The sequence below is a fragment of the Lutjanus erythropterus genome, chromosome 20 (genome assembly GCF_056507025.1).
Source record: "Lutjanus erythropterus isolate fLutEry1 chromosome 20, fLutEry1.hap2, whole genome shotgun sequence".
Taxonomy (NCBI): domain Eukaryota; kingdom Metazoa; phylum Chordata; class Actinopteri; order Lutjaniformes; family Lutjanidae; genus Lutjanus; species Lutjanus erythropterus.
Genome location: NC_139336.1, coordinates 27,078,412 through 27,106,061, shown reverse-complemented (window position 1 = coordinate 27,106,061; position 27,650 = coordinate 27,078,412). Strand labels below are relative to the sequence as shown.

The window sequence follows — 27,650 nt, the reverse complement described above, 5'->3', positions numbered from 1 at the left end:
CATTGATTTTACATCAGGAAGTCCTTCAGTGGACTACAGTAGGTTATATAGAACAGACACAGGCATCTATAAGGATCTATATGGGTTTCACACTGTTTTTTTTTTGTAAAGGGACAGTTCACCGCAAAATCTAAAATACATATTTTTCCTCGTACCTGTCATGCTATTTATCCATCTAGATTGTTCTGGTGTGAGTTGCAGAGTTTTGGAGATACAAGCTGTAGACATGTCCGTCTTAGACAGATTAAAACACTGAAGGCGATCAAATGGTTGTGTTGGTTGCAGAAAGGGAGAGATCAGCTTAAACTTTTTACGCAGTGTACGTACTCAAACCGTACTGAACTCTCCGAGCACATTACCATAGTTTGAGAATCTAGGCCTTAAGCCACATAAAAGATAAGATAAATCTTAGCCAAATCATCACAAACTCACTACAGGGACAACTTATTTAAGTTTCAGGTAGTTATATATATATTAAATCCACAAATAAGGGAGGGAGAGGATCAAATAAACTATTAATATGTCCAGAGAGTGAGGCTCAAACTTGTCTGTCCTTCATGCCGCCACCTGACAACCTCTGCACGGCACAACTGGCAACTCTGAATGAATTATATTACAGTATATTATATTACAATTTCATGTCGCATAATTTGTCATTAGTGGCTTTTAAAAAATGAAGTTGCTATAAGAGGCAACGCTGAGCCCATTAATCATGATGTGGTTGATAATCGAGGTGAAATGAAGGATTGATACGGTGGAGGATGAAGGACAAGCAAGTGGATAAAACGGCGTTTATCAGCTCACTGCCGCACTTTGTGTCGTCAGATCCCAGAGGAAAATTTTGTTTCTCACAATCGTCTTTTCTTCGTCTTAGGAAAAATAAGTGAGATTCTTACTTCTGGCTCACATCTGTTTCTCCTAACCCCGCATGTTGGGAGAAGAAGGAGCACTGAGCCAAATTTAAGATCCAGTTTTCTTTTAGATCTCACAGTTATCTGAAGAGCTGATTATTTAAGACAAATTTAAGATCAGTGCAGTGAGACAAAAAAAATTTTTAAACTCTTCAAATTGGGCTTAAATTAATCTCAGCCGAGACGAGACAGAGGCTGTTTCTCAGGAGCCAAATTTAAGAAGCATAAGAAAATTGTCATATTCATCTCATATTGGTCTTAAATCGAGCTCATTTACGTCTAAGAGATGGCCAGTATCTTCAGACGTCGACAGCTCACACCAAAACAATCTAGGTGGGTAAATAGCGCTACAAGTCAGAGGAAAACATGTATTTCTGATTTGAGGGTGAACCGTCCCTTTAAACGCACATGTATAATAATATACACGCACATTTAAAGTCTTCTGTCGACGACTCAGAAACCACAGATTTAAATCAACAAACAGCTTGGTATGAAAACAGTGAACATTTATAAACTCTACAAATATTAAAATATCTGTGACATAGAAAAGAAAAAAAGCTTCAGCTGTAACTTAATGAGTTTTTTTTTTATCTTCCTGCAGAATATGTTGCTGCTCTGTGTGACAAAGAAGACAAAGCTCTATCTACAAGGTTGTGTCCATACACTGTCCATTATGGAGACACATTATTTTCCCTTTGTTCGTTCCCAGCGAATATGGAATACAGAGGAGTGATTATTGAATGCGATGGAGACAGAATAACTCAGTAATCAATGCCTCTGATTACCGGGTTTCATTTTATTTTTATAACATATAGTAGATGTAGTAGATGGTTTGGATAAAGTTACATAATCCTGTATGCATTTTGGTTTCCATTTATGAAACATGCCTCAGTTAACGTCTGCGGATGGATAAGAAAAGAAAAGCGAAAGGAAAATTAATCAAAATTTAAGGCTTTTCTCGATGTGATGAGGACACGGACGATAGCATTTACAGGAACATTTACAGCCAGGTACTGTACACAGACGCAGCCGCTCACGCAGTCACTCATACCACCCTCGTTTCCTCCTCTCCTCTCTGTCTCATCATGTGCACACACACACACGCAGTCACTCCTCATCCACACATACCCAGCTCACACACACACACGCACACACACACTTGCACGCAGAGTACATACAAGAGAACACGGGAGCATCAGCCCAGTATGTCCAGGTAGACGGGCGAGGCCTTGGCGAGGCTCTGGAGCATGCTGTGGATCTCCTTGATGTTCAGCCTCATGTAGGGCTCCCTCTGCCAGCAGCCCAGCATCAGGTCGTACACCTCTTTAGGACAGGTGCGGGGCCGCTGCAGCACGCGGCCCTGCGTGATGCACTCAATCACCTGCAGGATGCAAGTTACAGTATACTTTACACCTGCTGTTTGGCTGTGGTGTGGTGTGTGAAGGCAGTGCAACAGGCTTTCAACAAAAACTGGTAATGAAATGAAACATCAGATGAGTCGAGAGACGATTAAAAATCAGACAAACACTGGTTGTCCAGCTTACTATGAATTGAAGTCTAATCGTATTCATCGGTGTTGTAATAGTTACTTCATTCATGACTTGATAATCATGAATGTTTAGCATTAATGCAGAAGCAATTATTAGATAATTTAATTCACAATTCACTCTTACTTTATAAAATGGTCTTTTTTCTTTGTCTGTTTTCATTCAGAACAACATGCATCATTTTGGACGGTGATAATTTGGATGATTCTGCAAAATTTTCTGAACTTTCATTCATGCAAAAGTTTTTTGTCAAAAGCAATAAAAAGTGCCCTGGTGGTCTTGGGGTAAAGGCGCCGACCATGAACCAAAAAAATGTCTCTGATTCATGTCCAGTCAGGGACCATTCTTTCTCTCAGCTCTTTTTCTTTCATTTTCTTTCTCTGTACTGTCACCATCTAATAAATAAAAACCTTGTGTAATAAAATATTTTCCTGTAAAAACGAAAAAGTTGAGAAAACTAAAATTTTCAAGGCAAATTACTTCAATAGATTTTTGAGTTTTGAACCTGAATCAAAAAGTTTTACCAACTCATAATGTTTTGTTGATATAATTTGCTTTTCTTCTTTAGAGAAACTTAAGTCTTTGAGTTTTAGAAATACATTTTCATCCATTTTTGAGTAAACTCATTAAAGTGAACGGTTCATAATTTAATATTTTCAGTTGCAACCATTTAATTTTTAAGCCCTCAAAAAATGACAAATCAGCTTCACAGCTCACTGTAAACATTTTTAAAATTAGGATTCACATTAATCTAAAGCAGAGTTTGATTCAAAACTCAAAATCTTTTGTTAGTTTACTTGACCTGCATTTTGATGTTATTTGTCACTTATCCCTGATTTTTGATTACTTTCCCAGGTTTCCAGCATCCTCTCTGAATCAGTAGAGTTGCCTCAGCGTTTTTATGTAGGTCCTGAACTTGACCGCAGTGAGTGCAGACGTTGTGTGACTCTGACCTCGTTGTTGGAGAGCTGGTACCAGGGCTGCTTGCCGTAGGTGAAGATCTCCCACAGCACCACACCGAGGCTCCACACATCGCTCTCTGTGGTGAACCGCCGGTACATGATGCTCTCTGGGGGCATCCAGCGGATTGGCAGCATCGTATGACCGCCCACCTGCAGAGACAGAGAAAGAGTCTCCATCAGTTACAAACACCACAAGGCCTTCTGAAGACTGTGTCTGTACTTCATTGGGCACGTTTTGGTCGGGCAGAAAGGATGTGGGCTGGTTGTTCCACCGCTCTGGTCCAGACTGAAATATTTCATAAACTACTGGATGTGTTGCCATGACATCTGGTGCTGACAGTCATGATGCCAAAAGGATCAAGTCTAATGACTTCTGTGATCTTCTGCCACCATGGGGGTTTTGGGGTTTTGAGTAAAATATACTGACAAATATTTAATCCATTGCTGAGAAATTTGCTGCAAATATTCAAGGTCCGTATACATTCAAACAACTCTGACTTTTCATCTAGCAGGTAAATCAGAAAATACCTGCAAAACTAATGACATTCCCATCAGCTTCACCTGGTACTTTAGTACAGATTAGCAAATGTTAGCATGCTAACCAGCTAAAGACAGGGAGTCTCATAAACATTATACCTGTTAAAACATCAGCATTGTCCTTTTGATCACGTTAGCATGCTGAAGGTAGCATTTAGCTCACTTCTGTGCACAGCCTCACAAAGCTGCTAGTAGGCCTGTCACAATAATTGCGTTATCAACTTATCGTAAAATATTTCTACATAATCGATCGATTTTTACATTGGGCGCAGTCCCTAAACAAAACAGAAAGAAATCTATGTCAAGACACATTTTTATGTCATTCATGGTCGCGCTGCTTCTGTCCTCATCATGTCAGGTCTTAAAATCAGGGGCAAGTCCAGACTTTTTTGATGGAGGTGCCCCCAAGTGAGGCACTGACTTTTGCAGGGGTCATGACGTAGGTGCGCACATTAATGTACCAGACCGGCACTGTACAAATATAATATAAAGCTTAAGAATGTCCTCAAAAAGAGATTGTACCTCCATTGTACTTCTTCCACACTCCAGCATTACAAACACTTTTATTTTCATGATTTATAAGTAAATTAACCTTGCAGGAGAGAGGTGTGGGGTGTGGCTCATGAGAGCAGCGTCAGGTGAGTTGATTGGCACAGCTGCTGGTGGTTTTTCCTGATTGCATCTCTCCCCTTTTCATGCAGTTACATGCTGGCCCTCAGAAGTCTGGTGCTCAGGCTAAGAAGAGGAACTCTGCCTGAGTTTTCGGGTTTAAACGGAACGGACTGGAGGACGTGCCGGAGGAGCTGGGCAGCCGTAAGCACGTGTTGTCTATTAATGATTTATGGTATTGTGTTCTGAACAGCAGTCTCATAATAACAGCGAGCTAAAATGAATGCTAACTAGCTAAAACTATTGCTAAACTAATACAGCAGCCCTGATATAAACCCTCCCTTCATGAAGGTTATAATGTCACTTTGTGACTGTAATGCATTATACAGAGACGTGTTTTTTATTTAGTCTACCTTTCTTTATTTAACATATAGTATGATACAATACAGTTCAACAGCACGACAAACTCCATCCTCCAAAGTGACAGTAAAGTTGAATCAACACCTCTCCAAAACACTTTTAACAAAACTGAAAATTATAACCATCATGCCTGTAGGATTTATTGCAGGATTGTTATATTACACTGCATTAGTTTAAACTACATGCACCTAATAAACTGCCAACTGAGTGCATCTTTCATGGCGAACAATTAAGTTTAGTCACTCTGGCATTCCTGTAACACGCCTGTTATTCCTTCATAACCTTTTATCCAATCAGCGCCTTCCTGTCTTCTTCCCTCAGTCTACTTAATGCGTTTCTCTCTCTTCCTGTCGCCCCTTTTATCCAATCACTTTTCCTGCACCTTCATCCTTTCACCTACATTAACTCACATCCGCCATCACTCAATTATTCCTGTAAAATGCACGATATTTGAGCCGGGGTTTATACCAAGTATGGCATCCAAACTTACTACTATGTGCACTCACTGTGCAGTACTTTATCAAAAATCTGCTTATGTGAATTAAGAAAAAACATTTTAGAAGCATAAATTCTATGTAATTTTAGTTTTATTCACTTCTAAACCTCTTCTAAACGTGAGGTTTATGCATTTATATTAACTTTCCTAGCTGATCTCATTTCGTGCTGCAGCATTACAGCCTCATATTGTCAGCTGTGTCCATGCTTTTACTTTCTGTTTGATAAAAATGTTTGATACCAGGCGCTGGTGACAGGCGCTCTTTATGTTGATCTTATCTGGTGCAGGAAAATGCATCTCAGAGACGATGTGTTTTGTTTTTCGGGCAGCAGAGGGCACTGTGGGATTCAGACTGGGATCTGAGACACAGAGGAATGAGTGAAATAAAATAATTCCATCTGTTCCCCAACATGACAATTTTTATTCTTTCTTTTTATTGGCTCGTTCTGAAGCATCAAAGTGTAATCTTCTCACAACCATCATACTATAACTCCTCTATGGTTTAATATGATGCCAGTCATGTAGAGTGAAGGGATGTATTAACTCCTTGCCCTGCGAGAAAGAAAAACTGCTTATGCATTTTTGCACTGTTGGCCTTTATTGCCATGGAAACAGTAATTTTATGCAGATTATAGAATTTGCATTTAAATGGTATTAAAAATAGATAAAATACCTCTGGTTAAAATTGTCATTTCTGCAGCTGCACAGTTATTTCAGGCCCAAACTGGAATAAAATTCTAATTACATATTTGAGACTACATTTCCATATTTCTGTGTGTATCAGAGGGTGCGTGTGTCTGTGTATGTGTGTGTGTGTGTGTGTGTCTGTGTGTGTGTGTGTGTGAGAAAGAGAGTAATAGACTGGGGGGGGGGGGGCGAGGTGAGAGCAGGGACAATAATCAGAAATACTTTGGACTCACTCTGTAGTAGTCTGTGCTGTAGACGTCTCTGGACATGCCAAAGTCTCCTATCTTGACCAGCAGGTTTTCTCCGACCAGACAGTTCCTGGTTGCCAAGTCTCTGTGGACGAAGTGCTGCGAGGCCAGGTAGACCATGCCAGCAGCAATCTGTTGGGCAATGTGCAGCATCTGGGACTGGGTGAGCTCCACCAGGATGCTGTGTTGACCGTCTGCCATTAGCACTGCATCAGGACCGTGGGACCTGCACCCACAAACACTTCATCAGAGATTCAATCAGTCGCACCACTGAAGAGTTTAGAGAATCATAATGCATTGTAAGGCACCGTTTCAGAGGTGGGCGGCATGAATACAATTTTCATTATATTGTGATGAAGTTAATTTCATGTAAAACCAATTAAGAAATAATTTAGAACTGAAACAATTAAACAATAGATAGAAAAATAATTTGTTTTTTATGTTTGATGCCATTCACTGGTTCCAGCTTCTCAGTTTATCAGCTCAGTTTGTCTTTGCACTGGCTGAACATTTACTCCTCATTCACTTTATATTATTACTCCATTGTTGTTACTGTAATTTCTTAAGTTATCTCTGGCATTCCTTTTATCTTATTTATCTCTCATCTTTATCTTTCTTAATCTTAAAGTATCAAAATTGTTGCAGATTAATTTTCCTTCAAATGGCTTCCATCAAATGATTGTAGCTGTACATTAATCGTAGCCCTAACTTATTTAAAGATTACCTAACCAGAGGCGAATGTCTGCTTCAAAGGCCTATATGGAAAAGCTAACCACCTCAGTAAAAACACAGAATAGACAATTTTGTCAGAATTTTAGTCGCTGGATTTCTGCCATCTCAGAATAATCAGAATATCACCCAGCACTAGCTTCAATTCACGGGACACTTCAAGAAATATTTGTACATTTTGGGAAACATACAGAGAGTTACATGAGAAGATCAATACCACTCTCATGTCTGTACACTAAATACGAAGCAGATGCCAGGAAACGGTGAGCCTATATGAAACTTGAACACATCGTCACCCTGGAAATGGGTGGAAACCGTTCGCCTCGTCTTGGTCCAAAGGTAAGAAAATCTGCCTACCAGCGCCTCTGAAGCAAACACGCTGAATCTTGTTTGTTTAATCTGTACGTGTGGTTTCATGGTGGATTATGTGCTGGACTACTTCTTGGTCAACAGCAGTGACTTCCTGGAGTCTCTGCTGGTTGCCTGGCAACTTCACGGCGATTCCAGGAAGTCACAGCCAAGAAATAGTCCGGAACAAAAACACATCTTGTTGTTTTCACACTTTGGTTTCATACAAATTAAACAAACAAAATATAATGCTAGCTGTTTTCTCATTTACAGTACAGGGATAGTTTGGGTTTCTTGACGTCTGGTTGTAGAGGGTTAGCAGCAAGAATAGACGAGTAACTCCTGTGTTCTGTGAGGTAAAATGACTGTTTATGTCAGTGGAGTTTGGTTGGTTTGGAGCGAGCAATATTAAGCTAACATAACGGCATTTTCCCATTGGAAGAGGACATCTGACAGCAAGATAAAGTAGTGAAAATACTCTAAATATAACATACACTGACAGTGATATTGATTTTTTTTTATGTGGGCTTTCTTTTAGGTGTTTAAAATACATATTTGCTGCTGACATTTCTTAGCTTCCTACACTGGTACACTTCTCAATACTGGGGTTGTGCCAACCGCCAGCTACTAGAGGTAATACTCTGACTATGGATAAGTACCTCATACAACCTTTAAAAAAATCTGCACTATCCCTTTAATGCTAAGAATAATAATAATATAATAACACATCCCAAAATGTGGAACTATTCCTTTAGCACATGTCAGTACTTTTAGAAGTGAGAATGATCCTACCTGAGGAACTTGTTTAGGTCGCCGTGTTTCATATATTCAAACACCATGATGAGCGGGTCGCTCTCTACACACACCCCGTAGAAGGTGACGATGTGTTCGTGCTGCAGGTTGGTGAGGAGCTCGGCCTCTCTGTAGAAGTCCGCTCGGCCGCTCTCGTTGGCCTCTTTCAGAGTCTGACCGAAGGCAAGAGAAAAAAGACAGTGAGAATCTGCGGGAACGTACATCTGATTGAGCGAACGGCCTCCTGATCTGTACCTTGACTGCCACGTGGAGCTTCTCCTGGTCTGGCGTCAGGTTGTAGCACTCGGCGAGAAACACCTTCCCGAAGGCGCCCTCTCCCAGCTCCCGCTTCAACACAATGTTGTGTCTCTTGATGTGCTGGACAACTTTATCAAAGGATAAAACAAATTACTGTGTCTTAATTATTTAGTTGGAAAAATAATCAGGATTATTTTTGACCGATTTTGATTTGCGATATTCAAGGTGTCATGGTTCTGGGTTTTATTTTGAAGGTCTTTCCTCTTGTTTCTGCTGTTTTACTTCCTTTGTTTTTCCCTCCTTTTTTGCCAATTGGTATTTTGACACATTTTGCCTTTAAGAAATATTGCACCCTCTGAGATTTGAAAATTGCAGTTGGCCATATTACGATTTTGATAAAATTTCAATTAACTGATCAGCCCCTCTGCGCAGACGTATCAGGGCCTGGCATGAGGGGAAAAATTTTTTGTACATTTCAAAACCAAGGCTGAAAAGTTGAGAATAAAGTTGAACCTTCAGTATTAGTCCCAGGCAGAAAGAGATTACATAAATCAGAGGGGTGAGACTTATTTTTTGGTGGAATTTGCTGGGAGTGAAATTGAAATGTATGGAATAAAGTTTTAGAAAAAAGTCAGTGGCATTTCAACTTTATTCTCAAAATGCGAAAAGCCCCTACCAACCTTCCTCCCCTGATTTTTTATTTTTTCCTATGCGTAGCACTAATATTCAAAGTCTGACTTTATTCTTGACATTTTTTCCTCCTTATGCCTGGCCCCAAAAACCTGCTGTAAAAATGTTATCACTTGAGTGAGGGTCAGATTTTTACTTTGATTATGGCTGGAACTAAAGAATATTTTCATTATCAATTTGTTTGACTCGACAAATCATCAGTTAGTCAAAAAACGGTATAAAAATAGTTTTAAAAAAGCCAGTCATGACCTCTTACACATCTTTAAATTGCATGATTTGTCTGATGAGACAAAACTGAAACATATTCAATTTACACTAAAGTAAAATCGACAAAAGCCACAAATCTGCTCAGTAGTCTAACCGTCCAGCTGGGCAGGAGTCACAATCACAATGCAGGCGGACGCTGACAATAAATACGGCGTCGGGCGGTGACCCCTGCATGGATTTATCAGAAAAGGTCCAGGTTACCGGCCATTTGTGGAGCGAGGCGGTAACTCACACGTGTCAGATTTCAGCATGCTGCTGGAGTTACGGAAGTACTGTGGGTTCTCAATGACAGGAATCTTTGTCATCCCAATGATCACTGCGTCTGGACCCATCTCCGAGGACGACGGGGTGTTGTTGCCATTGGAGACGTGATGAAGGGGGCTGGCAGAGTCATCGTCATTACTGATGACTGAGGAGGAGCCTAGGGAGCCACCGAGGAGGAGAGGAGAGGAGAGAGGAGCAGGAGTGGAGTGTAGAGTAAGAGAAAGAAGAAAGAGGAAGAGGAGGGAAAAGGAGATAGAAGGACTTATAAATAATATAATCAAGTTGAACATAATAAAAAAAATACATCAGAATATCAGAAACAGGTGTAATCTTTCTGTAAGTCAACAGTAACACTTTATTTCTAACCTATTTAGCACGTCGTTAACCGTTTGATGCAGTTGTAACTAGATCTTTTTAGTTCTGTAATGTCTTTGTCTAATTTTTAAAATCTTTTTTTTATTTGCATTTAAGATTTGAGATTATTTAATAAACACATCAGGAGAGAAAAAGAGGATAAAGAAGGAAAAATAGATAAAACAAAAACAGACAAGAGAACAACAGCAACAATCACACCTATACTGTCATTGTCTTAATCTATTATTACTCCTCTTATGAAGCATCCCTAACTGTATATAAACAACTGACGAACGCTTGATAACATAACACAATGTTAATTACATTTATTAAAAGATTTTCTTGAATACTCGTCTATGATTGGTCAAATTCTGCATCCCACAGTCGTTATTTCTGAAGAGCAGACCACTGCTGTCAGTGTAGTTGTGATCATAGATCATTTTAAATTCAGTGTTTTCTAATTTCTAATTCTCTGCAAGATGTCACATAAGTTTATTTTTTTCAAAATGTCAAACTATTCCCGCACGAAAATTACCTCACCTTTAATACCAAACTTGGAGTTTCTTCCGTATTTCAGAATGATGACCATCAGAACGCAGCCAGTCAAGGCAACTCCTGCGATTCCCACGACTACATACACCTGCAAAGATGACAACAACAACAACAACAACAAATTAAAATGTTGGAACCACAACTGTCAAGACAAACATCTGTTGGATCAGCGGTTCTCAATCTGGGGTCAGGTTCCCCAAATCTGATGAGTCATGAGATAATTTACGGGATGACAAAGCAGCAAAAGAAGACAAAAATAGTTTTAAAAGTAATAATAATAATAATAATAATAATAATAATAATAATAATCATAATACATTTGCTTTAAGGGTTCACGAGCCCAAAGGTTGGGAACCACTGCTTTAAATGGTCAGGACTGATGAGGATCACTTACTGCAACACTGTCATCCAGAGGAGGGAGTGGCGGGTCTGAAAGAAATCAAAATGCTTGTCTGAACATTAAAAAATAATTAACAATTATTAATTAGTGCAACCAAGTGGTACTGATTAGCATGCCATGTTATATGGGCTAGAGTGTGATGATGCCTGGGTTGCACACTGACCAATTTTTAACTCCAAATCATTCAAAGTTATGCTACATCAAACTTTTAAACTAGTGTTAAATTAAGAAAGGTTAAATTTAAACATCACATTAAAACTATTAAATGTCTGTTGCATCTTTAAACTAAAATTTAAAATAAGATCCAGTATGAACTTACACCCAAAGAGGTTTAATTTTTAAAATGGCTGCCTTTTGTGTTTTAGATGGAGTGAACACAATAATTTAGGCTGAGCTATCATGAGCAGGCTAACAAAGCGAACAAACTTTTAAGCAAGCTAGCAAACTATGTAACATTTGTTTAGTCTTTAGCTAGCTAGCGAACAATGTAGCATTTTGTTAAATTTTTAGTTAGTGAGCAAATAATGTAACGTTCTATTAACTTTTGTGCTAGCTAGTTAATGATGTTACTTAATATTTTGTTAACTTTTTAGGTAGCTAGCAAACTATATAATGTATTGTTTACTTTTCAGCTACATAGCAAACACTGTAATACTTCAGCTTTGTAGGTAGCTAGCTAAAACAATATAACATGTTGCTGACTTTTTAGTAAGCATACAAAGACTAACTTTTCTTAACTTTTTAGTTAGCTAACAAACACTAACATTTTGTTAAGTTTTTAAGCTAGCTAGCATGTTACTTTTTATCTTACTTTTTTACAGCTAATTAGAAAAAAAATACAATGTTGTGTTAACATTTTATCTAGCTAGCAATAGCCAGCAATACAGCATCCCAACAATTTTACTTTTTATTTATTTATTTTAATTTAGGTAAGCAAGCATCTCCATATTGGTTAAACTATTTAATTTGGGTTTTGTTAAATTCGGATTTACTAAATAGAGCTGAGTTTTGCATTATGCAACAGAGCTCTGCTTAGTTTTAAATCTGGATTAATTCACTTTAAACCTGGTTTTGCTCAACTCTGATTCAAACTAATCTTTAATGATTAAATGAATCTTTGTGTAACCCAGTGGATGAGGTCAAACACCTACCAGTAGTGTCTGGCAGAAGCAAGATGCAGGAAAATGCCATATGAGGAGAAACAGATGGAGAACATGTAAGAATTAGTTAACTATGCATACAGTATTATCAAGCTAATAAATATGAGCATTGTTGGATTTATAAAGCTGAATCATTACTTAAAAATAGGTATGTTAGCAGACATAGACAAAAAACAGCTTCAAAGATGAGCTTAATATCACTTTAAACCTCAGTTTAATGTTCACTGTAAGCCTAGATTAAATTTATTATTAAATTTCTGTTGCACCAAATCTTTAAACTCAAATTTAAAATATGATCCAGTATGAAAGTTAAACTTACACCCGAAGAGGTTTAACTTTCAAAATGGCTGCCTTTTTTTAAAAGATGGATTGAACAAAAGCCATCATGAGCAGGCTAACCAAGCTAACCAACTGTTTCGCTAGCTAGCAAACAACGCAATATTTTGATAACTTTTTAGCTAGCTAGCAAACAATGTAATGCTTTGTTAACTTTTTAGTTAGCTAGCAATTAATATAATGTGTTGTTTATGTTTTAGTTAGCTGGCAAACAATGTAATATGTTGTCTGTTTTTTAGCTAGCTAGCAAACAATGCAACATTGTGTTAATTTTTTTAGCTTGCTAGCAAACAATACAGTGTTCCAACAGCACTCAGATTTTTTTTTATTATTAATTTACTTTACCTTGGGTAAGCAAGCAACTTCATATTGATCAAACTACTTAATTGAGGTTTGCATCACTAGTCTAAACTTTTTATTGAATGGAGATTAGTTTTGGATTGTGCAACAGAGCTCTGCTTAATTTTAAATCTGGATTTACTAATTTTAAACCTAGTTTTGCTGAACTCTGATCTAAACTAATCTAAGATTCAATAAATCTTTGTTTGTGCAACCCAGTCGGTGAGTTCAAACACCTACCAGTAGTGGCTGGGCAGAAGCAAGATGCAGGAAAAGGCCATATGAGGAGAAACAGATGGACATCAGGTAAGAGTTAATTTTAACTATGCATACAGTTATTATCAAGCTAATAAATATAATGATTGTTGGTTTTATAAAGCTTAAGCATTACTTAAAAGTATGTTGGTAGACATAATCAGAAACCAGCCTCAGAGATGAGCTAACTGAAATAAAAATTACATTTAAATGTCAATTTAAACCTCAGTTTATTTTTCACTAAAAACCTAGATTAAATACATTATCAAATTTCTGTTGCACCAAATCTTTAAACTCCAATTTAAAATGGGATAGAGTCTTAACTTTATATTACACCCAAAGAGGTTTAACTTTTAAAATGGCTGCCTTTTTAAAATGTATTGAACAAAATAGTTCAGCCTAAGCCACCATGGGCAGGTTAACAAAACTAACCAACTGTTTAGCTAGCTAGTAAATAATGTAATGTTTTGTTAACTTTAGTTTCCTAGCAGACAATATAATATTTTGCTAGTTTTTTTTTTAGTTAGCTAGCAAACAGTTTAATCTTTTGTTGAGTGTTTAGCTAGCTAGCAAACAATGTAATATTTTTTAACTTTTTAGTTAGCTAGCAAACAGTGTAATATTTTATTTATGTTTTAGCTAGCAAGCACACAATGTAATATTTTGTTAACTTTTTAGCTGGCTAGCGAACAATGCAACGTTGTGTTCATTTTTTAGCTTGCTAGCAAACAATACAATGTCCTAGCAGCACTCAAATTTACTTTTTAATCTACTTTAGGTAAGCAAGCATCTCCGTATTTATTAATCTATTTAACTGAGGTTTGCATCACTAAACTTTTTACTAAATGGAGATTAGTTTTGGATTGTGCAACAGAGCTCTGCTTAATTTTAAATCTGGATTTACTCATTTTAAACCTAGTTTTGCTGAACTCTGATCTAAACTAATCTTAGATTTGACAAATCTTTGTTTGTGCAACCCAGTCGGTGAGTTCAAACACCTACCAGTAGTGGCTGGGCAGAAGCAAGATGCAGGAAGAGGCCATATGAGGAGAAACAGATGGACATCAGGTAAGAGTTAATTTTAATTATGCATACAGTTATATTAAGATAAAAAATATAACGATTATTGGATTTATGAAGCTGAATCATTACTTACAGTAGTAGAAGAGGTCTTCAGCTGAAAAGGAAAGAAAATCAGCACGTTAGCAGAAACCAGCCTCAGAAATGAGTGGACTTCTCACTAATGAACTCCTGTAAGAAGAGTTTATTGGCACCTAAGTGGTCTTCGTCAGGTGCGACGATGAAGTGGGCTGAGACCTTCTTCTCATCCTGGCCATACTTATTCTTCGCCACCAGCCTGTACATGCCGTTGTTGATGTGCGTGGGGTTGACCAGCTGCAGGCAGCCGTGGTACTCGCTCTCGGTGGACAGGTGGATCATGGTGCGGATGTAGTCCTGCTCCTGGAGGGGCTCGTCCTCGTAGTACCACTGCAGCTCGGGCTTGGGGTTCCCCGTCACGCTGAAGGGGATGCACCAGTGGTGGTCCCGCTCCGGCCCCAGCAGCTGCTGGATGGTTGGGGCAACTGACACGGAGGCAACAAGTAGAGGAAGAGTAATAACGGGATGATAGGAAAATCAACACCAGGAGTAAAAGCCAGTAGGAAAAGCAACATTTACAGGCTTAGAAAAGGGGATGCAGTGTGGGGAAGAGAGGAACATCTGAACACTGACATCAGGAGAACATGGAAGAGGAGAATGAGGAGAAATGTGGCAGTAAACAAGCAGAGGAGTGTGGTCAGGCATGAGGAGCTTCACAGGAGGAAGAGTTATGGAAAGGAAACATGGAGAGTCAATAAGATTTGCCAAGAGACAGTAACGATAACAAACTGAAGAGCCTTGTGCTTCTGCTGGAAATAACAAAGTCTAGAAGAAAGTGTTTAAAAGATCATGAGAAGAAAATTAAACGTATGCTACAGCTGGTTAACATTTACAGTCAGCGATAACAGAAAAGTCCTTACAGAGGATGTTGAGCTGAAGGGTGGCCTCCGTCTGACCCACCATGTTCTCGGCGCTGCATATGATCGTCTTGCTGTTATCTTCAGGAGACAGTTTGAACAAGGTCAGCCGGCTCTCTGTCTCCGCCTCCAGAGGATCAGTCTGCAAACACAACATTACTGTTTACATCATATGTCATATGTATGCAAAACTGGCAGGATGCTGATCTTGGATATTTTTTAATATAACGTCTCCTTATAGAAATGTTCTGTCTGTGTGTTCTAAGTAGTTTTGAGATATTAAGCTTGGTTATCTGCCAAAACTCAATAATCTGACATATCTGGCGTAATCAAAGTCTCCTAAAGTCCCAACATGCCGTTCACACACCGTCACAACACACACACAGTTCAGACAGAGTGCATGTGAGCGTGGCTCCAAGCTAAGGATCTACAGTGAAGATTCAGGCTAAAAACACGGTGTAAATAACATTTTTTGGGGGTCAGTTTGGTATGTTGGGGCTTCAGGAGACTTGAGGAGCAGTATGGAGGCATTTTATGTTTTTATTCTGTTGTTAGTTTGAAAACCGGTCACCATTCACTTCTGTTGTTTGGGAGATTCTGCAAAGCTGTTTTCCTACTAAAAAACTAAACCGCTCCGCTCAGAAAGTAAATAGACTAAACAAACAAAGTGTTGGCCCTGTTCCACTGACTGTATATAAAGCCCCTTAAAGCTCTTTATGTATGTCAGTGACATGTATCAAAGGTTTAGGCAGGACGCTGTGAGGTGGAGCGGCTCACCTTGTGTTGGGTAGAGAGCAGATCGAGGTTCCACTCGATCACAGGAGGAGGGGAGCCCGAGGCCCGGCACACAGCTTTGACTTCGGTCCCCTCCATCTCCGTCACGGTTGTTGGGGTGACCTCCACTCTGGGAGCCACTGCAAGAAACGGGCAAACAGTAAAGTTAAACAGCTTTACACGCACTCAACAAAAATACAAACGCTACCAAAAAGAAAAAAATCTGTGTTAGTGACTTCCTGGACAGATTGTTTCAGGCAGGGACACACACACCTAAAGTTAGTGTGATGTCACACAGGTAATATGAAGTGATAAAAAAGTTTTTTGTCTGAAAAGTGGATTTTTTCGATGCAACCAAAAAGAATGAATGAAGCTAGAACAAAAAGTTTTTCGTGTCTGTAAAAGCAAACTTAAAAATAAAGTTGAGGAAACTAGATTTTAATTTTGTAACGTGAGGGTTCGATTGCGGCGGTTGGATCACTCTCGATGAGAATCAACAGCAAGATGGAAACCAATGTATTTCTTAAGCAGCGATTTACCGTCCTCCCCGCTTCAGCAGCTTCACAACAACAGCACTTCCTGGTTACACTTCCTTATTATCACTCACACGTGGCTGAACTCACCAATCAGGAGCTAGGATGGATTTGAAACTGAGATAAATGTGTTGGACCCAATGAGGCGGATTCAGCAAATTGTTTTAACAGTTTTAAAGATGCTGGGGTAAATATTTAAACAAGTAAATAATAACTATTTGAACATAAAAATGTAAGTAGTTAATTTTAGACACTGTAAATGTCATTTTGCCAAATTCACTCAAATATATTAATTAATTTCACTTCTAAAGATTTTACATTTTACAATTTTTTTTCACTAATTTTTTTTTCTTCTTTAGATAAATGTGAAGCTTTGTGATTATCTGGGTGCAAGAAAAATTAAAGAGGTCAGTTGTTAATATTAAATTATCATGTAATTATTAATTATATGAGTATTTGAAAAAAGATGTTGCTGAAACAAAAGATTCAAGTCTATCTAAAGAAATAAAAAGTACAAACTTGAGAGTCTGAATCAAAACTAAATAAAATAGTTAGGACAGTTACCTTAAAATTATGAGTTTTCTCAATCTTTCTTTTAAATTGTTGGCAGAAATAAACCTTTTTTGTGCACAGAAAAGTCTTTTAAGATATTTTCAACTTGTGAGAAATGGAAGCAAAGACAAAAGTGCTGAGTGCAGATTTCTTTCCGTCTTTGTTTTGACCTCTCTTTTCTGACTTTTCTGAACGTTCAATATCAGCAGCGCTGCTTATTATAACACGGTTTCACGTTACCGCAGTCTGGCGGGGTGAGCGTGGCGAAGGCCTGTGTCTCTCCTCTGTCGTCGGTGCATTTCAGGTCCTGACCGTCAGCTTCTTCTAACAGCCTCAGTTTGATCCACAAGTTCTCACAAACACAGTCCAGAGGGTTTCCGGACAATAGGAGCCTAGAAAATTAAACAAGACAAAAAAAAAAAAAACAGCACATGAGAAACTTGTCTTCTTCAGTTGCACAAAACTGACAGTTTTATGAACACGCAACACTTACGGGAGTGATGTGTTGAAGTTCTGAAACGTTCTCCATGACAGCGTTGATAAGTTATTATCTCTGAGATTTCTAAAAGAAAAAAAAAAAACAGTCAAAATCCAAACAAACCTACTCAAGTCTGTGTATCAATGACACAACTAAAGAGGCTGTTTAAAATGCTTCTTACACATATTGAAGTCTTGTATTGTTGAAAAATGCATCTGATGATATAGACGTCAATCTTGTCTTCATCACTGTTCTGTTGGAAGATAAAATGTAGGGTTATCAGTTTGTTGATTCCATGTAAAACTCTGAAAATATATTACAGCCGCAACCATTAATCGATTAATCATTTAGTTGTCAAGTATTAAATTGATTGCCATCTATTGTGACAATAGTTTTGACTAATTTTTAAAGAAAATTCTCTGATTTCAGCTTCTCAAATGTGAATATTTGGTTTAGACAAAACAAGACATTTCAGGATGTCATCTTGGAAACACGGATCAACATTTTTAACCATTTTCTGACCGAACAACCAATCGATTAATCACAGACAAATTATAACTGATAGTGCAAATAATCATTAACTGCAGCCTGAAACAGTAAATGATACTTACAGGTTTCTGAGGTTGATGTAGTGCCTCAGACTGTTGTCATTGATGTCAAACAGTCTGTTTTGATTAGCGATATATCTGTGAACAAATATAAAAGAAAAACCTGTTATGACACATGAAATCACGCATTTAATTTAAACTTTGAAGCCAAGATAGTTGCACAGGTAGTTTGCTAAATAATTTTATATGAAACTGTTTGTATGTGTGTTATATTCAGCGTCAGGGAGGCTGCTTTGCTTTGCAAACTACCAATTATTTCACAGTGGAAGAAGCTGAACAACAACAACAACAGGGAGAAATCTAGTTTGGTTACCTTAAATTTTTCTAAAAAGTAGCTCAAACAACTTCTAACAACTAAAAAGTGATCAGATTGGCAAAAATACAAAGTAAAAGCAAAATATTATTTAAAAAAGTGACATCCCAGCCCTCTTCACAGGTCATAAATAAATTAAGTAAAAAAACACTATCCATGATGAAGTGACTGTTTGGTTTTTATAGTGTCCATCTGTTTATAGTGAAATTAAAAGAAAAATCATTTCTGAGTCACTAATAATAAAAGAGAAAATGGAAAACTGTGAGCTTTCCCATTATGGCCTGAAATTGTTTGTTTTTTCAGTAGCTAAAGCTACTACAAGTAACTTTCGAAAAGTGGAAGTGTTTCCATCGTATCAAACACAAAATATAACTTCAAAAACTAATATGATCTAAACAAAAATTTCTTCCTGCTTCTTTTTAACTGGCTAACACACTACTCACTGTAACTTTGGCTGGAAAAATATAAACACAGAGGCATCAGTAATAAACTGAGACTGTTTCATAACCAATTTTAAACTCCTTGATGACAAAAAAAAGTAATTTAACTCCTTGAATCACTGCAAATGTGAATATCCTCCAACAATCAGTAAGTACTGACAGCACTGGTTATATTCTATAGTGTCGCAGTGACAGTGTGAAACAAGAGAATCTGTTGTGTTTGTGTGTTTTATGAAACTAAAATACCATGACAGTGTGTTTTTTTGCGGACACAGTCAGCTAAACTTTATACAAACTGCCCGCGCAGCTGCCATATTCCTTCACTGAGGGAATCTGATCGGCAGCACATTTAGTGATCAATATAATGTGACAGCGTCAGTGACAGACATTGTGTTCAGTATTGTTGCTGATATTGTGGATATTAGTTTTAGTTACTTTAGTTTTTAGTTTTAGTTACTTTTTATTTAAGATTAAAGTGTCCTGTCTCTTTTTATGGTCTGGAATGAGCTGCAAGGATCCTTAACTTGGACTTGGTTTTAAAAATACTTTTACAGAACAGCTTCATTGCTTCTAGTGTCATTATTCATCATGATTTTTTTTTAGAAACTGATCTGTGTATATATTTTATATCTGTTTCTAGTGTTTTGATATGTTTTTTTGTGATGTATAGCCACGTTTCCACCCAAAGTGTCGGGAATTTTTAATCCCCGGAACTACTTTTCAAGGAACTAAAAGCCCCAGAGGAAAGGAAAAGTTCAAAATAAAATCTGGTCTTTATCTAGCCTGTGTCTCCTCGACATAAATGAGCTCAAATTAAGACCAATATGAAATTTGAACCATTTTCTCATACTTCTTAAATTTGGCTTCTGAGAAACAGCCTTTGTTTTCTCTCACCATGAGACTAATTTGAGCCTAATTGTTATTTTTTTGCCTCACTACACTGATCTTGAATTTGTCTTAAATAATCAGCTCTTGAGATCTAAAAGAAAACTTAATGTCTTAAATGAGATCTTAAATTTGTCTCAGTGGTCATTGTTGCTCCCTGCTTCCCATCAAAGAGAAACTTCTGAGACACCTATGAGCTTGGCAAAAGATTTTTCTTTTGCTTTTCTTTTGTTTTGCTCCTTTTTTCTCCTAAAGGGAGAGTTTAGGAGAAACAGATGAGACTTCAGTGAGCCCAAAATAAGAATCTCGTTTATTTCTCATGAGACAAATATAAGAAGATTGTGAGAAACACAATTTTCCTCTGGAAGGTTCCTTCAAACTTCTTCCCAACCCACGAAGATTAATAAGTCAGTCAGTTTAAGTACTAAAAACAGACAGCTGTTTTTATATTTATAGTTATTTTTTCACATGAGTACACAACAACAAAGGACTGGACTTTGTCGTCAGTCCTGCTTCCTTCTGTAACTCCAGCTGTTGATGTGTCGAGCACAATGAACAAAAAACATGCCAGTTTGCGGCTGCGGATTTTTAAAAATTCTGCAAGTGCTCGACCAATCAGAAATGTTCAGCACTGCAAGCCCCGCCCTTAAAGTTTCTGTACTTATGGACTTTTTGGCGAGTGAAATAATTTCCTCTCAGTTAAGTTAAAGCAGACCCTGGTCCCTGTGGTGGAAACACACTTCCTCTACAGGTTCCTTGAAACTTTTTTAAATTATTTTTCTGCACTGTAAACTCCAATTCATCCATGACACAAAGTTTTAGGGCAGAGTTCATGCAAATGTCGAGAACTTGAAAAAAATAACACGAAAACTTTATCTTCACTTGACACAAACACTCGTCCCTTGTGAGACTTTGCGTTCACTTAAAATAACATAAACACATTATTGCAACAGGCGCTGCAGTGTTGGGGGGATTATGAAATTTTCTGGGGCATGATAGTGCAAAGCATTCATTAATCATTAAAGGGTTTGAGTAATAAATGAAAAGGACATTTTAAAATGACCCTGTTTACATTGCTGAAGTAAACAATCCTTTCACAGCATCAACTTAGATTTTGTGCGACTTTTTCGGACGTTGGAACAACAAGTGAAGAAGTAGGGTTGACTGTGTTTATTATAGTTAACCCAGTTTGATCATTGATTGACTCTGAAGACTTTTTGCTGTTTTGCTGACTTTATGCTGCTTATTTGCTCTTTCTGCATTATGAACATTTACATTTGTTGATTTGACTGATTTGTGTGTGGTGGGAATTGGGATAAAAATCTGGAAAATTCAAGCATTTCACTAAGTTTTTCTGTGAAATATAAAAAAAAAGGGGGTGTAGGACTGGATAAGCACACACTTCTTCCTAAACCTTTTTGGACATGAATTATTTATTTCTGCTGACCACTTGCTGATAAGTTCATTTGTTACCCTTGTTTGTTTGTTTATTTTTCTGTGTGTTTTATTTTATAAGATGTCAGAAATAAAATCTAATCCAAATCTTTATCTTCAAACCTAAAAATTAAAGAACCACTCAGAGGGGACTCCTTAGGACAGAGTCGTCTCAAACTGGGGGCCCGTGTCTGTCTAATGTGCATATGTTGTGGGGGTCCCTGAGATTAAAACGTTTGGTAATCCCTGACATAGAGAACATGTTTTTTTTAAACTCATGGTCAGATGTTTAGAGGTTGAACCTGGTGCGTTTCAAGTTGGCTTTATAATATTTTAAAACTTCTTCCCATGGAATTATATTAACAGGATATTAACGTGTTTTTCTCTGTCTGGAGCCCCGTTATGGATTTTATTGGAGAAGACTGTGCTGAAATCATATTAAAAAGGGTCCACATGTTCATTAACATTTTATTGATATGGAGGATGATGATGATCTATGTTTGTGTTGTTTCTTTTCTTTTTGTTTATTTAGTCTCTCTGTTAATCTGATTGTGTGTCTCTAGTTTTTGTGTTATGTGCCTTTTTCTTTGAGGGCAACAAAAAACCTTACAAACTGAAATACAGTAGTTGTATGACGTTTTAAAGGGACAGTTCACCCTAAGATCAAACACATATTTTCATCTGGAGTGCTGTTATTACTTTTAGATTGTTTTGGTGTGAGTTTTGGAGAAATCGACTGTAGAGATGTCTGCCCTCTCTTGAATAAAATAGAGCTAGCGGGCACTATGCTTGTACTGTTTAAAAACAAAAAAATGAAAAACTTAACAGCAATGTCTCTTTCCAGAATCTGCTAACCAACATCACCGCAAGGAAGAAGCGTGCATCTACTCATGGGCAAGAAGTTACAGCTCAGCCGAGGAGGATCCCGTGGGATATTTCGGATTATTTGATGGGGGAACCGGCATGGCAGCTAAGAAATGTGCTGCTGTGGACGAGGTCAGCAACAAAAGGTATTCTAGCTACTTAAAAGAGTTTAAAAAAGTAAAAATGTCTGTTATATCATCCTATCTGTGTACACTATGTTTAGAGTATTTTCACCACTTAAGTTTGCCTTCAGACAGCTTTTTTTCTGATGGGAAAACTCTGTTACATGAGCCAAATATCGTTTTTTCCAAAGCAACCAAACTCCGTAGATGAAATCAGTGATGTTTGACTTATATAACAGTAGTTTCCAATCAGAAAAGGCTAGGAGGAACTGATTTGTTTCATTCAAGTGCCACTACTAAACCAATCCATGTATGACTCTGTTGGTTTTCTGTTTTCTAATACTACCCATCCAACAACAAATGACTGATAACAACAACAAGGAGACAGAAAACAAGGTGACATTTGGGCCCGTTTTTGTTTACAATGAGATTGAGAGAAAAAATAAAATATATTTCTTAATCAGAAGGGAACTAATGTGACCATAAACAAGCTGTTAAGAAATTGTACCACAAATCTCTAGAGACACATTAAAGCTCACCACACAGAAATTTAGGTAGGTTAACATATGTCAGGTTGTTACATGCTAATTAAGTTAATACAAGGAGTTATGTCCAAGGAGTTTTTTGTCTTTACATTTTCCCTGGCAAAGTTATAGTGAGGCAACAAAGTTACTTGGTTAGGTTAAGGCAAACTACTTGGTTAGGAAAAAACTGAGTTGGTTAGGTTTATGCAACAAAACTCCTTAGGTCTAGGTGACAAAACTACTTGGTTAGGTTTAGGGAAAGATCATCTCTTTCATAAGGGTGTATATAGTCACATTGGCAATTCTAACCTGGGTGCAAATAGCCATAAAAAATTGCTGGCAAAATTAACACTTCTCTGCCACTTGGGGATGGAGAGGAGAAGGACAACTTAAGAAGGGGGATGAATTTTGGTCATTTTGCTAACAAGGGGGACAGCGTCTCCTCTCATCCCCCTAAACTCACCTACTGATTATACTGGAGGGGAAGGCAGACATCTCTACAGCCAATGTTGTTTCAGTGTGTAAAAAAACGGTGTATAACACAAATTCTAGCCCAAGACAATATGTATTTTTGATTTTACCATAAACTGTCCCTTTAAATGTGAAAGCTGCTGAATTTATCTGTCAAAACCGCACATTTTACTCACCACAATAAAAGTCTCTTCAGACAAACTGGGGAACGTTTGCAAGACTTGTGTTACTTGCAAAATGCAGAAAAGAATAATCATGTTTCTTACACTCATGATGTGTATGATGTGACACCTAAAGCTAAAGTCTGTCTGCCTCAGAAAACTCACCCTCCATCCATCCTCCTGTGGGTGCCATGCAGTTGTGTATACTTGTGCAGAGGTTGTAGCAGGTACACTCCGACACAAGCCTACACACTGACTGACGCAGATAAGGCTACATAACTATCTCATGTGTAATCTGGCAACAACAAATGTGGTCATTTCGACATCACATTGAGGCTGTTTCACCACACCACCGCCGCCCAGAAGCCCGAATTAACACCTCGGGAGGAGGAGGCTGCTGCGTCGGGGCCTAAACATTTACTCCATCACTACCTCTGGAGCTGTTTTGTAAAGGAAACACCGACTAATCCAAATAAGCCTGACGGACGCGCACTCTCACCACCATTACGCACACGCGCACACACACTGTCGTCCATCTCCGCCACACATATACGAGGCTACATGATGTGACAAACCCATATGAGAATAAAATTATACATTTTGTGTTTGACATTAGGCGCAAAAGACAGATCTACTCATCTTTAATCCACAAGATTGGGATAATAATAACAGCAGGCCTGCTGTTGATGTTATTACCTTTATTATTTTTATTAATATTATTATAATCCTAGCCCTTGGGTATTATTGCGACCTATACGATCTTTACGCATTGCATCCTAATAAGTTCAAACGCTGTCATTTTCATACACTTACATCTCGGTGATGTTTTCCATGTCATCTAACGTGAGGACAGGGAAATCCTCGATCCCCGGTACAGAATCAATACAAACAATCCTTGAGATGCTGCAAGTGCAGGATGCGGGGCAGGCATCGCTAAATCTCCACAGCCCCATCACCATCAAAACCAAAAACAATCCAAGACGAGCCATGCCATATTCCCCCGCGCTGGAGTCCATCGCAGGTCCAATAATGATGATATCCCCCTGCACGAATCCCCCAAACAAACAGAATATCTGCTCAAAATGAAATTATTTGGATTTTTTTTCCCTCCCTCGCCGCCTTTATATCTGGCCAAGTTAATCCTTTTCGACTCCGCAGGAGGAAAAAAAAAAACAAAAAAAACAGGAGACGTCGGTGAGGAATGCGCAGCAGAGCCCACGGTTTTAATATCAAGATGCCATGGACTGGCCTTCCCGTCTCCGCAGAGCTGGTATCACACTACTGCATATCGATGTCGTGAAGCAAGGTGTCAAGTGGTCCGTCCTGCTGCTGCTGCTGCTGCTGCTGTCTCACTCCTCTTTCTATCTCGGGCTCTGCCTTGTAAAACAAATATGAGCTGTTCCAGATGTTTAGAGATCAATAGGCAGGGAGCGATTTCTCATATGTGTGCTGGTGATGATGGGGAGGAAAATAAGAGAGACTGCTGCACACTGGAGTAAAGGATGCGTGGTGATGCTGCGTGTGTAGGGAGGAAGGAAGGCTACCTGCATGCGTCTATCGATTATCGCCGAGGACGAGCGCATCTCCCCCCCAGCCATCACCCGGATTGGGTTTACAGGAGAGGGGAGATGGCTGCGATGATGATGATACCCTGGAGATGTATTTCTGATGAGTTGTATTTATAGGAATTTGTTTGAGAAATCACTACAATAAAACATACAGATGCTGCAGTACAGTGTCCAGCTGTGGGTCAAATGCCAGCTGTTTTGCGGTGGGCACACAACAACAATATGGATGTAAACTCTTGTGTTGTAGTTACTCTGGAGCCATGCATTGGATGAAAGCAGCGCTTTTTTTTTTCTCCCCTCTCCACTGTTGTACGGTTGGCCATTAGGCCTATAGTGTGACGTACGGTTGACGCACAAGACGGGGTGCATCTATGAAAAATAATTACCTATACTATGTCTGCAAGCATCAAATGGGTCTCACTGCAATCACTGATCAGTGCAAGATACAGGAGCTAGAATTGGGGGGAAAAGGACTTCATAAAAAAAGAATAATAATTGTTTTGACACATTGCAGTAAAATCTGAATTTTATGACAGTATTTACAACACTGTAATCACTTATAAATGTTTTAATTGTAGCACTTTAAAGTACAAACTATGGTATATTCTGATTTTAAGTTTAAGAAACTTGTTAAATACTGAAAAAAGGACCAAATTTTTATTGTTCTGATTATGGTTGCAAATTTTGTGCATTTTTCTGAATAATTTTAACACATGATTAATTCTTAAAATACAAAACACACATTTATTCTATTGTTTTTTTTAATCTAATTTTTTTTAATTTTTTGTCTTCTTTTTGTTATTTGAAGTTTCCTTTTTCAGCAAATGCCTTTGTCAGAAAAAACAATGTCAAATGAGACAAAGTCACTCATCGATAACTAAAGTAATTTTCAATCAGTTAAATTCTTAATATAGAGTAATTGATTAATGATTAATCATTGGCATCTCTTGCTCTGATGTTGGTGTTCACTGCGCTCTTAGAAATAAAGATGCTAACTAGAACCATAAAGGTTTCTTTGGCTTGTCTCCATAGGAGAACCCTTTTTGGTTCCTGGTAGAACTTTTAATAAAGGTTCCACTTGGAACTTCCACTTGTTCTGCCTAGAACTCACCATAAAAAATTGTACCTAGAACTATCTGTGACAGGTTTTAGCCATAACCCCCGTGAGAGGTTCTAAAAGCTCTGCCAAAACCCCTTTATATCCCAGGTGTTTTATCTAAAACCCACCCGATTCAACTGAGAACCCTTTTATATTCAAAGAGTTATATCTTGAACCCACACAGGAGGTTCTACTGAAAAACCTTTTATGCTGCGGTACGAAGAACCTTTGACAAAACAGTTCTTCAAGGACTTCAACAATCCTTGAAGAACTCTTCTTTCTAAAAAGGGTTCTTTAGAAGAAAAGGGATCCGAATGGAAACCTTAGTGTGATTAAAAAAACACTTGACAAAGACTTTCTTCAAAAAAGGGTTCTTCAGAAGCAAATGGTTCTGGGTAGAACCTTGGCCCATCAGGAAAAGCCCTTTTGGAACCTTTATTTCTAAGAGCGTACGATACATGCATTTTAAATATTGTCAGAAATTCTATAATTGTATTTTTGTTTTTATTTTGATGATGAATTTTGATTTTAAGATTATTGTTGTCAACTATAAAATTAATTGCCAGTTATTCTGATAATCGATTTATTGATTTGGGTAATTTTTTAAGGAAAAAATCTCTTCTTAATTGTCAGTATTTTTTTGTATCTTTAGTCCTCTATGACAGTGTGAATAACGAGACATTTAAGGGTGTCATCTTAGGCTCTTAGAAACTCTGATCAACATTTTTCACAATTTTATGGACCAAACAACGATCGATTAATCGAGAAAATAACCAACAGGTTAATTGACAATGAAAGTAATCATTAGTGGCAGCCCTAAAAAATAATACAAATATTTAGGAGCAGCCCTGAAAGTGTTGCTTCGATGTTGGTATCCACTCATCAGTATAAACATTAATAATACATTCATAATTTAGACGATTTGCCTCAAACTTAGCAAACAAAATATCACCAACCCTTTATGCTTCACTCCTCTGAGAGTTACTGTGCAGTGTTAAACATCAAGATGATAAAATGCTTCAAAATGATCAAATAAATGATCCTGTTTACCAGCAGATTCCTTAATTTCACTCATAATAAGGAGACATACTCAGCCAGGACACCTGATCTATGACAGCCTGACGCAAAAAGACACAGATGAAAGAAATGGGGGAAAGGGGTTATATTTTAAAAAGTGTTTGTGACAAAGATCATTTCATCAGTATCTATTAATTTTGACACATTACAGTAAAATCTAAATCATAAACCCACTGTAACCATTTGCAAAAGTTTAAACTGTAGAAATAAAATCAGTAGACAATAGTATATTTTGATTTTTGGTCAGAGTCTCGCAGACTTAAAATCAGAATATGTCATCAACCTTCAGCGTGGTTAGCAGTGTTTTAATTATTGTGAAAACAACAAACTAGAGTTCTTAAAATGTATGAGAGACACAGCAAGTTTTCATTAAACTATATAAAAAAAGGGGGTCTCGGGAGAGTTTTAACCATCAAACAATGCATGCTGGGAAATTTGCTGATATGCTGATCATGTCTCTTCAGAAACTCAATTTAAAGGAAAATATGTAGCAATTGCGCAAACAAAAATGAGTCCTGCAGTCCAAATAGCAAGTTGGAGTAGGTTGAAATCCTATAATATATGATCTATG

At 37.8% G+C, this 27,650-nt stretch overlaps 1 protein-coding gene across 1 annotated transcript; it reads right to left on the bottom strand.

Moving 5' to 3' along the window:
* Positions 1–602: 602 nt before the first annotated feature.
* Positions 603–24,964, bottom strand: ntrk2b (neurotrophic tyrosine kinase, receptor, type 2b). The gene is given in 17 exon segments (XM_084745994.1): positions 603–2,292; positions 3,412–3,570; positions 6,403–6,643; positions 8,287–8,459; positions 8,542–8,672; positions 9,734–9,922; positions 10,660–10,759; positions 11,066–11,118; positions 14,318–14,338; positions 14,436–14,744; positions 15,180–15,318; positions 15,954–16,090; positions 17,276–17,427; positions 17,529–17,597; positions 17,695–17,766; positions 18,125–18,199; positions 24,149–24,964. Coding segments are annotated over 17 exon segments (2,409 nt in total). The 5' UTR covers positions 24,352–24,964; the 3' UTR covers positions 603–2,106.
* Between the last annotated feature and the right edge of the window lie 2,686 nt (positions 24,965–27,650).